Consider the following 13,504-nt stretch of genomic DNA (forward strand, 5'->3'; position numbering starts at 1 on the left):
ACCTCATGATGCCATTTAGCAACAGATGAGCAGCGATACATGCATGTACATTTTGGTCAGCCAGGGACACGCATTACCGTCGCTGGTGTTCCTTTAGGAATACTTCTGAGTGTGTAATGTTTGTGTGGGTCGCGGTGCAGCCTCTTTTTGTTGCACCGTAGCCGGGGTCAGTGGGTTAGAGGCTTCCTGATCCACACCGCGTGTGTTATTGCTGGCACTGACTTTCAGCGGTGGAATCGCTATGGTTGTGCTATGGATGGTACCGCTGCTGCTGATACCACTCCTGATGTGGACCAGCAGCACGTTTGTTTTTTATTTCAAAAAGTGCTTTTACGTCGCCTGGATGATGGTACTGGCCTTGGTTGCAATTCCCCTGTGTATACTGAAAAGCGGCGGTAGAGACATTGAAAATATGAGGTGAGTTTGCTTGCGTAATAAATGTAGCTCACAGCGCCGTCTGACAGCTAGCCACCGTTAGCAAGCTAGCTGGCTAGCAGCCGTAGTTGATATTAAACAATCATAACGTTTGCTAGAAACATCACCGTTTTTGCTTTAACACTGGTTTATGTCAATGGCATGCTTTAGTCCAACAACAGTAAGCTTTAGCCCAACCACTATTCAAATAACCCAATGCAAAACGGGGCTTTAAATAAAAACTTGATGCATATTTAATCATGCATATGCTAACATTAGCCCCACTTGACACACAAGCAGTGAAAACACGTTAGCTGAAAGCGAGGATGCTAACTAACATTTAACGTTACGTCCATATTTAGTGCTCGCTGAGCCAAGTCACGACACGTTGTTAATCATGTTATTTACCATCATGAGAAAACAACACGAGTCTTTGATAACGGTAATTATTTTGGTCTTATTTTCAACAGGAATGTCTGTCGTCTTCCCTCCAATCAAATGCCACGGCGTTAGCAGGCTGTGGTGAACACATACCAGAAGTTGGCAGACTTAAAACACAGGGTTACTGTGTGATTTCTTTTAGAGCTGCTCATTTGGGCTGAAACGAGGGGAAATGATACAGGTTGAATCATTCCTATGCTTTTACTCTAAGTGGCAACAAACGTGAGTTTAGCCACACAACTCGAACTCTGAATTTGCAACTCAGCATTAAAGCATTGGCAGCACTAAAAATAAAAAGTGTATATTGAAAAAAGTTCAAATATTTACGTTTTTATTCCAGATTGCCACCTCTACCAAGACTGGAATGTGTATACCTTATGGCTTTCAGTGTATTGCAGTCTAAAACAATGCTTCTGTCAGTAACATTCCTCTAGTACACTACTGTAACGTTGACCCCTTACTTCACCACTGGAAGAGTTACCCTTATGTTCTACATGACCCACTGACCAGGTCATCTGACGCCTGCTTGTGGTGCATCTTTGGTGTCTGTGTCCACTTTGTAGAGAGGATGAGTTAAGTCATGTCCATTTAGACTGGACACAAATGACTGCATCCTCGTAATTACATCAGCGAAACAGATGCCAAATGGTAAGGTCTAGATTAGAAGTTGGATAGTGAATAGTTTATTAGACCCATCCTTGGTGCTGTGAACAGCTCACCTCTTGCTTGGCGTCGATTTGCTGACGGCAGCCCTGTCCGTTACAACAGCAAAGCTTATGCCTCACTGCTCTAGGAATAACTGTTTCACAGTCACATTAGCCATGGTGGTGGTGTCATGTTGCACCAGTGTGCCATTCAGTCAGCTCAAAGGTTATCTGGACCTGTTGACTGTTACAAAGTGACAGAATTGGGGTCAGACCTTGGTGTGAACAGAGTTTTGGATGCACATTTTACAGAGTCGCCAGTGCTGGCAAAAAGAACTCAATGATTCATCAATGACCACACAGTCTGTCACAAGCATTGCTTGTCAGACAAGCACACAAAGGCTGGATTCTGAGCTTGAATATACTTGATTCACAGCTGAACTGGATGACTTGAATGGAACACTGTTACAATAACATGTACCAGAACAGGTCTTTATAGTACACATGTCATTAGAATAGAGCTCAAATTACCATTAAAGCTTCAGTAAGTGATTGTTTTGATACGTCATCGGACAAAACTTCTATAACTATCTGTCAGTATATTGTGCTGGACTTCTGCTCTTCTTCATGATTCTGTTAACAGGCTGTTGAAAATCTACCATGTAATGCAAGATTTTTTTTGCAGCTGGCATGTTTTCAGAGGGAGTTAAAGATGTGATTGATTGCTGTTGAGATTCTGCAAACACGACTCAACTTGCAGAGGAAACATGGCATCTCCCATAACCAGAATATTTTGGCTTCACTTTTCCATTGTGGCAGGAAACAATGTCAAGTTATCTGCCTCTGCAGAATATTTAATAATTTGATTTGAAAAGGGAAGAGATGCAGAAAGAATGTGTGTATTTTCATATTCTGGTGATTTTCCTGGCTCATGCTTTTTTTTGTGTGTGTGTATTTGTTATAAATTAACTTTAATTCCAACACCAAGAAAAGGAAAAGACAGTTTTGCCTGTCACATCTTGCTACCATTGGCAGCAGATCCAGCATTAATTATGAGGCGGGATCTCATGACAACAGCTAAAGGACAGAGGCTGGTTTTCTCTCACAATTGCTTGAGCTCAGGTTCCTTACTGTGTAAAGGCTTCTTACATTCCCAGTACCAGTGTTTCTGACGGTGCAGAAATGTTGTCAGTCAAACCTGGGCGACTGACCTTTTAAAACCTATAGCTGAAACAACAGTTTGTCTTGTCCCAGCTTCTCTGAGTGAATGAATCTTTCTCTATGTCGTAATAATCTTGAAACTGTCAACCTGTCTTGAGCAACCTCCTGATCTTCAGCACCTGAGTCTTTGTGCGTACAGTGTTTTTAGGGGCACCAGGTCAGGCTTCCCGAATTTATCTGAGAGCAGCCAGGTTTCATAGAACAAGTAGTGGAATCAGAACATCCTAAATGTCACTACACAGGGACAGGTTTAATATTAACTAATTTAGAGTCTGTCAATGAAATGAAGTGAAAGAAAAGCTGAGTAGATTGGCCATAAAAAGAATTCTGCCAAGGCCATTTCATTCCCCTTGAACAATGTTACAATTGCTACAGCACTGACAGAGTTGTTGCATAACCAGTGCCTTTTGCACTAGGTTAAGTGTGTTATCACTGTACCATTGTGTTGACAGATAACTTGAAGACTGTATTCCAGTGTTAAGATTATCGGTGAAGCATTTATGTCCACATTTGGCTTCATGTGACACAGTAAGATGGCATATGGAACAAACAAGTTTGTAGAAGTTTCTGTTTTCTCTTTTTCTAACTTACCTACATTGCTTAATCCCAGAGAAAACTGAAGTGTCACAGCAATGAGCTGGGTCCAAAAACAGGACAAAAGCTCCCAGTCTTCATGTGCCAACCCTAAACTGCAGGTGAGGCCACTTTAGAAGATCATGCACATTCTGTGAAACATCCACTCCAGGAACATTTGACATGTTATGTGTGTGGTTTAACCAAAGTTTTAGAGTACTGAAATCATCATATATTAATGTATATGATGTTTACACTGCAAGATATTTGGTAGAGAAGTGGCTATTAGGTGTATTATTTAGATTTCCAAGCCCTTCACACAGGCACAAGTACATAAATTCAGTCCTGGTATCAAATGTTTATATTTTCGGCTGATGTATAGTTGGGAAATGCATATGTTTATTCAAGGGGTACATTTAGAAATGGTCTCCCCCACTTTGAAATATTGCATGAATATACTGAAAGCTCAGATGTCCTAGTTTTCCACTGTCATTTAAATGCAGCATGCATTTGTGGATCTGTGTGAAGCTGTGTGTGAAGACTCTCAAAAGTCCACACAAAAATGTGACCTGATACGGACTTATCAGGCGATCAGTTCACTCACATTTGCAATTCATAAATAAATGCAAAAAGGATCACACATATTTTCAGACGTTCTTATACTGAAAATGATGGCATGGATCAGCGCATGCATTTGTGAGCATCTTAAATTCTACACAAATCATCACAAGATAAACTTTTCTAAATATTTTTTCTCAGCTGTAGAACATACACTTAATAGATTTGAGACCACGCTGGGGCTTGTTGTTGTTGTTGTTTTTTTTTTTTTTTTTTTTTTTTTTTTTTTTTTTTTTTTTTGTTCAAATAGAAGTCATGCTCAGTGTTACCTCAGCCAGATAGCAATCACACTTTCAGGTCAAAGAACTCTGCACACAACAACACCTGAGCTGAACAGACCAGAGTAACCAGGAATGCTCTACATATTACAGTAGTGTTGTATAGTTTCCCCTATCACTGACTGATCTAATACCAATAGGAAGGCAACTCATTTTGAGTTTGTGAAAGGCAGAGATGTATTGTTATATTTACCATCTTAAGTCAACTGCACTCAATAGGAATGTATATATTTAGAGAAGTGTTAAGACAAGATAAGACTTTACTGATCCCACTATGGGGAAATTTAATGTAGGGGTTTGTTTAAATAATTCATGAGAAGGCACTTTTCTTTTTACCTAAATTGTTGCAAGCTTCCCCTTAATTTCTTTCAAATCGTTAATGTTATTTGCGCTCCAGTCAGCTGTAACCACTCAGGGCATCCTCAGATGTAAGCTGTTATTTAATGAGCCGTTGTTTCAGCCATATCTAAACTCTACAGGACCATCTGAAGGAAAGTGAAGTGTGACGTTTGTTTATTAGTGAAAAATCAGTTTCTTTACCCAAAACAGCCAAGATAAACCCATGAATTTCCCCTCTCCTTTTGTCCAGTTTATTTTCTAAAAGTGTTAATGACCAGTAAAGGCTTTCCTCGAGCTATTTATCCTCTGCAAAAGGGGGAAACGATTATTAACTGTGACATCAGGATAAATAATGACTATTGACATCCATTTAATGGGTTGCGCAGTCGTATGATTATCACGAGCATTACAGCAGCCTCAGTCACTTTGTTTCTTTCCTTCTTTAAGTATTGGAAATGATTATTAGAACAGTGATTACTGTTGTCTTCCACTGTTCACTGTTGGTACTAATCTCGGAGCCAATTATTCCCTTCATTATTTTCAGGAGGAGGTAGCTGAATGTATAATGTAGGCAGTTAGGGCTTTGCGTAAAGTTTAGGTCAATGAAAGATTAATTAAGCCTCAGTAGTTAGATTACTAACTTTAAAACAAAGCAGAACCAGGTGAGGTGAGCTTTGTTGTCACAGACAGTAATTATCGGTGGAGTATACTATTAAGAAAATGAGGGCAATTTAAGACCACAACATAAAGAATAACAGGGAGAGAGAGGATATGATTTGGTGATGCAGAATGGATGCTGTACTTTTTATTTATTTATTTATTTATTTTTTGAGATCATGATTTATCTGGCTGAGACAGAAGATGGAGAGTGACTCTGCTGTTTTCCCTGCGAGGGAAGGTCATTCAAGTTGGTGCAACAGAAGCCAAATACATGAGTTTGTGTGTGTTGCACAGGGAAAGAGCCTTGTTTATTCTCCAAAAGTATAGGTCCAGTTTTGCATGAACCATTACCTGAAAAAGGCCACAGTTTTGGACAATGTGTTATGGCTATGGGAACATTACCTGTGCTATATCCGTTACAATTCTGAAATAAGGATGATAATTTTACTGCTGGCTTACCACACTGCTCCAAAAGAACAAGAGGCAGGTTGTTAGATGATGTACTGGTAATGGCATGAAATGGCAAACAGCCTCATACACTCATGATTAGTTGAATTAGAGGCAGATTTATTAGTTTAAATATCAAAAAGTACAATAATAATACAATATTGGTGCTACTTTTAGGTTGTATGGTAGCCTGTGAAATTAGCCAAAAAGTTGTCAGATTACCATGATATGAATGAATGAATATTTTGTGTCATACATTTATGTGCCCAGCCCATATAGGCTTATAAGACACTACACAGGAAAAACTGCTGAGCATTTTTTCCAGAGTCAAAAGTTTTTTCCTCAAAAAGAGTAAATTTGGCTCTATATTGAGTAAATTTGGCTCTATATTGAGTTAGGAGAGCTCTACCCAAAGAGTAACCTTTATTCTTTCTAGAGAGGGACCAAATGTTATCTGAATAGAGTAAAGATTTTTTTCAATTTGAGTAAATTTTACTTAGGCAAATTTCCTCTGTATTGACTTCAAAACAGGAAAATGACCAACATATAAAGCATATACTCATCCCACCAAAAGTTATTTCAAACAAGGTCATTTTAGTTCGGAATACAGAGTTCTATATCTGAGTTTCCATGCACTCTCCAAAAATCTTGCCAGACTATAGCTATATTTCATTTCAAATAACCAACTCAACATATCCCCGTCAGGCATCCAAAACAAATTAGGCTTTTTATATTGAATTTTCTCAAACATAACAGTTCTGATATGATATAAAGGACAATAAAACAGAAAATGCCATTCATCCTCAACAACCCTTAAACCACATAAAACACATAACCTGATAATTGCTTTCTCTGCCACTTAAACATACACACAGTTTACTAGTGTGGACCTGTGCTTTACCTGGTCCGGTCTTTCCCGGAAGTTTGCCTGAGTGACAAACCAAGATGCAGTTGTCCGTTTGGTGCAACATAAGAAAACGTCACCCTACATGACCGAGTTGTGATGTAGATCATAGGTCGTAGCAGGTTGTTTAGTCACATTACAGCCTTTCCAAGTCAAGGCAGAGGTCATATGTCTTGTCGCAAATGTCTTCAGTTCAGAAACATTATCTCTGTGTCTGCGAAGGTCAACTTTAATCACTCAAGAAAGATAAACCATGAGTCAACGGCACTCTGAACAGTAAATTGTCCGACAACTATCACTGGATATTTTATTTATCAGGTTGAATAATGTTTATTTTGTACCTGATCACAGTTCACCTCACCCATTTCAACTGATTTGATATTGACCCGAATAACAAACTGCTGTACTGTGGCTCCCTACGTTCCTAGATGATGGTCGGATGAATCTATGCATTCACTTAATTTGACTCGTCTTAACCACAGATTGTCTCTGTTTACACTGAGATGTCGTACCTTCAGTTGCTCCTTTTCTTTCTGATATCAGAGGAAAACAGATGGGATATTCTCCTCAAAGCTTATTGGAGCATTGTAATTACAGAACCAGAGGCGATCCTTTAACTAACCACAAAACAAACAAAGCAAATGGAGATGTTGCACTTGGTTAATCCACCAGATGTCTTGTAGATTTAAGACTGTCTTGATGATATTTTGCCTCATAAACACAAGTCCTCTTGCAATATCTGAGCAATATTAGACCCAAACATTTAGCGGCTATGTACATTCCGCTCATACTTGAAGCTTTTCAGATTGGCTTGTATTTATAATAAGTAACTTAACGCTGTAATACGTCCAGTGACCTGTACACGTTCATGACTGTAATGAACCTTTTCCCCCTCAGGGTTGTCCGCTTCTTGGTTCGACACGTGAAGTACTTCCTGGGTTTACGATTCGAGGTCAGCGGATGGGAGCACCTGCAGACACAAGGACCCTACGTCATCATCTCCAACCACCAGAGCTCCTTGGACGTATTGGGTGGGTGTACTGTTTGATGTACAAATTGTGAAATTCTTGGCTGATGCTGATACTGAAATGTGTAATTTGCCGATAGCTGATACCAGTGTTATTATATTATTTGTTTTTGTTGTCATTTATCTGTCCATTTGTGCCAGGAAAACAAAGAAATTTTCTTTTAATATACCTTCATCACACTGTCTTTGAATGAGCGCTAATTCAGTCTTGCAAATTAATGATCCAACCTTTAATATAACATGATAAACAAATACTGTGTCTTCCACTGCCCAAGGTGAAATGACATCTTGTATGCAGGTAGCTGATATTGGCCAAAACCGATGTTTGACCAGATTTATTGTAATGACACTACACTCTCCAACTGTTTGATGTTATTTTCTATCCAGCTAGCAGATATATTGTAGTTTGTACCCACTGTTAAGACAGTTGGTGCATATCCGTCTATTTTTTTCTTTTTAAGTGCATTTTCAGTTTGCAAATAAAAATACCTCTGTGGAAACAATGAAACTTTGAGGGAAAAAAATGGTAATATGGAGAATTATTTAGTGTCTAATTATGTATGTCTGCCTTTGTGGTCCAGTAAAAATATGGCAATATTCACTGAATTAATAGAAGAATATAAATGACATTTTAGATGAAAACTGCAGTGAAATGCCACCATGTATGATGAGATGTACAAAGGCTTTGATAGGACCTGGACAATGTTACCCTGTCCAGACTTTTTGTTTGGGTGACTGGCAAAGTTATAAACCCTAAGGTGAGGAAGAACCAGCCCATAATAATTGCAATACTGTAGTGGGGTAAACTTGCATATATTTCATAGATTTTCTGAACATTCTGTTAAAATATGTAGTGCACTTGAATGGAAACACTGGTGATGCCTTTTATACTCTTTACTCCCACATGTTAGAATCAGAATTTAACCCACTGACACTAAAGCCCTGACCTTCAGGTTTACTTTGTGCAAGTTTACATGTCAGTGTACCCTGTCATTGTCCTTCTGAGCTTTTTAGAATGGAAGGGCAAAGCTACAACTTACATTATTCAGACGTATTAAAAGTGAAAGTCAGCTCTTTAAAATGACATATTTGGGTAAATGTCAACATAATTTGAATACATTTGTGCATCATTTGTTTAAAAGACTTTACCACTACATGATGTATCCTCAGCAACCTTAGAACAGTCTTAACCTTAACCTTTTATAATGTACTTTTTAATAATATCTGTTGTGCATTTACTCCAAAGATTGGGTTCAGCTGTACTGCCTTCAAGCAGGTCAGCCTGAGCTGTTTCACTCAAGAAGGTTTTTGACATTTTTGGCTGGGAAACAGCATTTCTCTGCATGACGGTGCATACAGACAGACTACCACAGGAGATGATGAGGGCAGCTTCTGAATTCCCTCACTGGTTTATGTGGAGCAGATAAAATGGACAAGTTGCACCTGCTCGGTGGAACGAACAAGAATTACTCATTTTCTGCTGCTCTTCATGTAAACCTGGCGAGGCGAGTCTCTGCAGGACAGTGTCCACATCAGAGTTTTTTAGAGTTAGACAGGTGTTGGAGCTGTCACAGTAGCCCAATCGGTTACATGATCACAGAAAATAAAAAAGATATGTATTAAGTAGAGGTCAGTGGGTAGGGGAGTTTTAAAGTCGAATAAAATAACCATAGTTTGGAGCAGGAAAAGGCAGAATAATCCATCTGTCAGCCCAAGAAAAACACTGACAGGAAGAAATAAACAATGTTTGACTTCATTAGAAACTGGATGACAATTGAACTGAACTCAAAGTAATGACTACTATGGAACCAGGGTTGGCATTTTTAATTTCAGAGATGAATTGTGATGGCCAGAATCCTAATGTAATCAAACCAGGGAAGCTCTACAGCTCTACTCTGCAAATGTCTTTATATTTTGTTTTTTGTAATGCTTATGTAGGTCACACAGACACTGGTATTGAAAAGATGCAGGTCTTATATTATAGATTTTTATGTTGTTGTTTTTTTTTTTTTTTAAAGCACTTTCTAAATAAAAGGGAACTCAGTTTTCTGCATTGCTTGTCAACCATGTGCAGTAATATAGAAAAATGAAAGATACTGAGAATCACTGCACAGTTGAATTGTCGACAGGTGAATTGTAATTGAATCAGTCAAGGCAGAAATGGGGCAATGTCATTTGCCGTAAAAGGTCACGACTAGCTCATTAGTCGCTCACTTGAGACGGTGTCTAATTTGATGAGGACTTGGACACATACTTTTGACATCATAGAGATGAAGGACTCTTTAATTGAATCACCTTTGGAGTTTGATGACTCTTGTGCTGACAGCCCATCTTACACCCACTGCTCAGACACCTGTCTGACCACAGAGCGCAGCCGTGCATCTGTCATGTTCCTGGAGGATGGTCGCTAACACGACGCAACCTCAGACACAGGCCGCTGAAATACAGGCAGAACATGAGGAAACTGATGACAAAAATTAAGAGTTAAGGGTCAACACTAACAAAGAGTCAAAAAGCTGAAGCTGGAAACACAGGACTGATTTTAGTGCGCTAGTTGCTGACCTGAATGAGCTCACTGACATCATGATACAGGAAACTGTCACTCCAAACTTAGGCAGCAAGGATGAAGCTGGTGACCTGAATATGTTTTACTGTAGGTTTGATAGATAGATGGTCCTGACCTGCTTCAGTCATCATGTACTGCTCACAGAAGTGTGTGTCAAAACATGAAAAGAAGTCCTGTCAGATATTTGATGCCCTGACCTGAAACCGAGAGGTATATTTAAAGGATACCTGTAGTGAATTTTCATTGCTATCTAATGTGATTTCAAAAGACCACGTATAATTCTAGTGGTTTCATCAGGTAACTTGCGTTATAGCCCGTTGTCAAGTACGTGTCAGTACCACGTCACTGCTTTGTCAGTCAGTCATGGTCAGCAACATGTTGCCTCCGTCATGAACTGTTCCAGGACTCCGTCTTTAGTACGATGGCGGAGTGCAAAGCTTACAAATGCACAAACAAGCGTGAACACATGCTTTCAACTCAATGTCGCAGTTGATCACCCGGAATCAATGATGCTACGTCACTTCTGGCCGGCAATGGCTGTTCCCCATAGGTTCTGCCCCCGCCCATAATTCACATAATTAAAAGGGCTTGTGTGGTTCATTTATGGTGATTTTATTTTTTTACTGAACTTGTGCCTCAGTTGCTTATAAGTAATACACAAACCACAATCAATGTCGTAAGTATGACCACTACAGATACACTTTAATACTTTGAATGTTAGGATCCATATAAAATCCCATAAATAGGACAGAAAATTGTTGTTTCTATCTTTGTTGCTTTGTATTTTGGAAGAGTGGACCTGTTTTTTTTTTAACATAGCCAGTCCTCAGCACCTTAAATCTCAGTGCTGTGGTACACTAATTTATCAGGGGTATGTTTTCTCTCCATCAGTGCCCAGGAGAGACTGTTTTTCAGGGCCAGTGAGTGATGAGGGCAGGCTCGAGGCCAGGGTAGTGACAGCAGGGGAAGAGCGAGGCATCTAATTAGCGCTGAGAAAACTCGGCATGAGTCTGATTTGGCGTCCAAGTTGCTATGCCGACTGCTACACCCAGCCATTTATAGCTGCTCATCCTAGAGCTGATGTTATCACATCTAGTGCTACAGCTGGGTTCATGCACTCTTTTCTATTAGTTTTTGCTTCCCTTTGCTCTGCTTTGTTTTTCCTGCCTCGATAAAGACAGATCTTCTGCTGTTTTCCACCTTAATAAACACACTTCGATTTCCTATCTATGAACATCTGCATATTTGTTATTTTTCATTATACTGTCACTGCATTATTACTATCACATAGAAATAGCAAAGCTCTTCCCAAACTATTAATTAGATGCAATTAATATTAGTTTGTTTCTGTTGGGTATTTTTTTTCAGGCTCTAACCAATGATTGCTTCTCTGTTTCCCCCTAGGCCTGATGGAGATCTTACCGGACCGCTGCACCATGATCGCCAAGAAGGAGCTGATCTACGCTGGCACAGTCGGCCTCATCTGCTGGCTGGGCGGCATCGTCTTTATCAACCGCAAGAAGACGAGCGATGCCAAAAGTGTCATGGCTGAAGCTGCCAAAACCATGTTGGACGACCAGGTAATCTGCAGCACTTATCAGCAGACATCGCACATTTTGTCAAGTGGTGAGAGACAAGGCCTGTTTTTATTATTACACTTTTTGTATCCACGGAATAGTATAAAAAGGTACACTATAAGTCACTTTAGTTTGACTCGTGGGCTTTTTTTGTGCATCATGTGGGATAATCCTTACTTTTTGACCTCCGTAGATTCGTCTGTGGGTGTTCCCAGAAGGTACGCGGAACCAGAGAGGTGACCTGCTGCCCTTCAAAAAAGGCGCTTTCCATCTGGCAGTGCAGGCGCAAGTGAGACTTTTACCTTTTTTTGTTACTATATACAGAATAGAATGAGTGAAGACAGTCCTACAATATACATTACACGTTTTAAGTCAGCTTCTCATATTCTGCCGTTGTGATTTATTCAATTAGTCCTGCTGGTAAAATGGTGCTGAAGACACTGGCTATATTCCAGCTCTTTCCTGTTTGCTAACAGTGCCTGGGGTCATGTTGCCGGCACTGTGCTGACTTTAGACACATGGGGGAGCTAGCAACCTTAAATAGTTCATAACCTCATGATTTAACCTTACTGTATGTGCAAATGATGGCATGCATGATCAGACTGAATCAGGCACATTTATTTGCAAGAAAGTAGGCAGAATAGTTAAGTCAGCTTTCACTGAGAATTGAAGTCCACTTGCATTATGTCATGTGGAGATTTTTATGACACAGCTCCTCATGCTACATTACTGAAGTGAGGGAGGGGCTAATTGCTGAAGTCGACTCACATGCGTGCAGGTGGGAGGTCTCTTTCCTCGAGCTGCTGACTCGTAGCATAGACTCGCAGTTCAAGCAGGTGGAATGAATTAAAAAAAACATTTTTGTTGATTGAATTCTGGCCAGAAACCACGACTCGGTCCACTGCAGGCGAAAAAAAACATTGTGGTGTGTGTGCTTGTATGTATGAGCTCATTTCTTTTCTTTTTTTTTTTTTTTTGGTTACTTGCTGTTAAAGATTGATATCAGTTTGAGTCCGTTAGGCACTGGAGCTGAGAGTTTACAAAAATAAAACCCTGCTGCTCCTAATTAGCAACAAACAGTACCTGTGCAGACTCTAACCCTGCTTGTTATGTTACACAAATAGTATTTGATGTAATTAGGAGAACTTTATTGTGTGTGTGTTGGCGTGAGGTGGAGGAATGGGTTTTATTTGCTGTCTGGAGAATAAATAGAATCAGTGTTTTGGCTTTTCCTGTTGGCTGTTCTTTACACATGAGACTATTTCTGTGTGGACATAGACTATTTCTATCTCTGTGTGCTTCTGCTGAGTTATAGTGCAGCCTCTTCCTTTGTACCCAGCCGACCAGATTGAGTGGAAGCAGGACAGCCCCCAGGGGGAGCCACGTTTGGCTCAGCCAGTCCTGTTGAAGGGCCACTTGGGGCCTCGAGAGAGCCACTCGGCCTCTATTAGCTGCAGAGGAGATGGAGATCACTTGTGTCGTGCTGATTTGGAGTGCATGAGTGTGATATATTTGTTCTGACGAGCGTTTCAGTCTGTTTTTCAGATTTTGTTGTGCTCAAATGTAACAAAACAGTCAGATGAGGTTAATAAGTCTTTGCTCTTTGGGCTCTATTGCTTCCTCTTCTGTTTTCCAGGTTCCCATCATACCTGTTGTGTTCTCCTCCTACAGCAACTTCTATCTACGGAAAGAAAAGCAGTTCAAATCAGGTAACTCAGTTTGACTATTCCCAATTTTCTTCATTTTTCAGTGAATATGACTCATGCAAATGTACTTTGGGTTGCATGAGATGTCT

At 39.9% G+C, this 13,504-nt stretch overlaps 1 protein-coding gene across 1 annotated transcript in view; it reads left to right on the forward strand.

The window, feature by feature from the left end:
* Positions 1–13,504, forward strand: part of agpat2 (1-acylglycerol-3-phosphate O-acyltransferase 2 (lysophosphatidic acid acyltransferase, beta)) — a 16,809-nt gene continuing 3,305 nt past the window's right edge. The window contains exons 1-5 of the mRNA XM_030149539.1: positions 1–417; positions 7,437–7,570; positions 11,537–11,712; positions 11,903–11,998; positions 13,346–13,418. Of these exons, the coding sequence (XP_030005399.1) occupies positions 242–417; positions 7,437–7,570; positions 11,537–11,712; positions 11,903–11,998; positions 13,346–13,418 (655 nt within the window). The 5' untranslated portion in view covers positions 1–241. The remainder of the gene's footprint in view (positions 418–7,436; positions 7,571–11,536; positions 11,713–11,902; positions 11,999–13,345; positions 13,419–13,504) is intronic.

This window comes from Sphaeramia orbicularis, chromosome 12 (genome assembly GCF_902148855.1).
Source record: "Sphaeramia orbicularis chromosome 12, fSphaOr1.1, whole genome shotgun sequence".
Lineage (NCBI taxonomy): Eukaryota > Metazoa > Chordata > Actinopteri > Kurtiformes > Apogonidae > Sphaeramia > Sphaeramia orbicularis.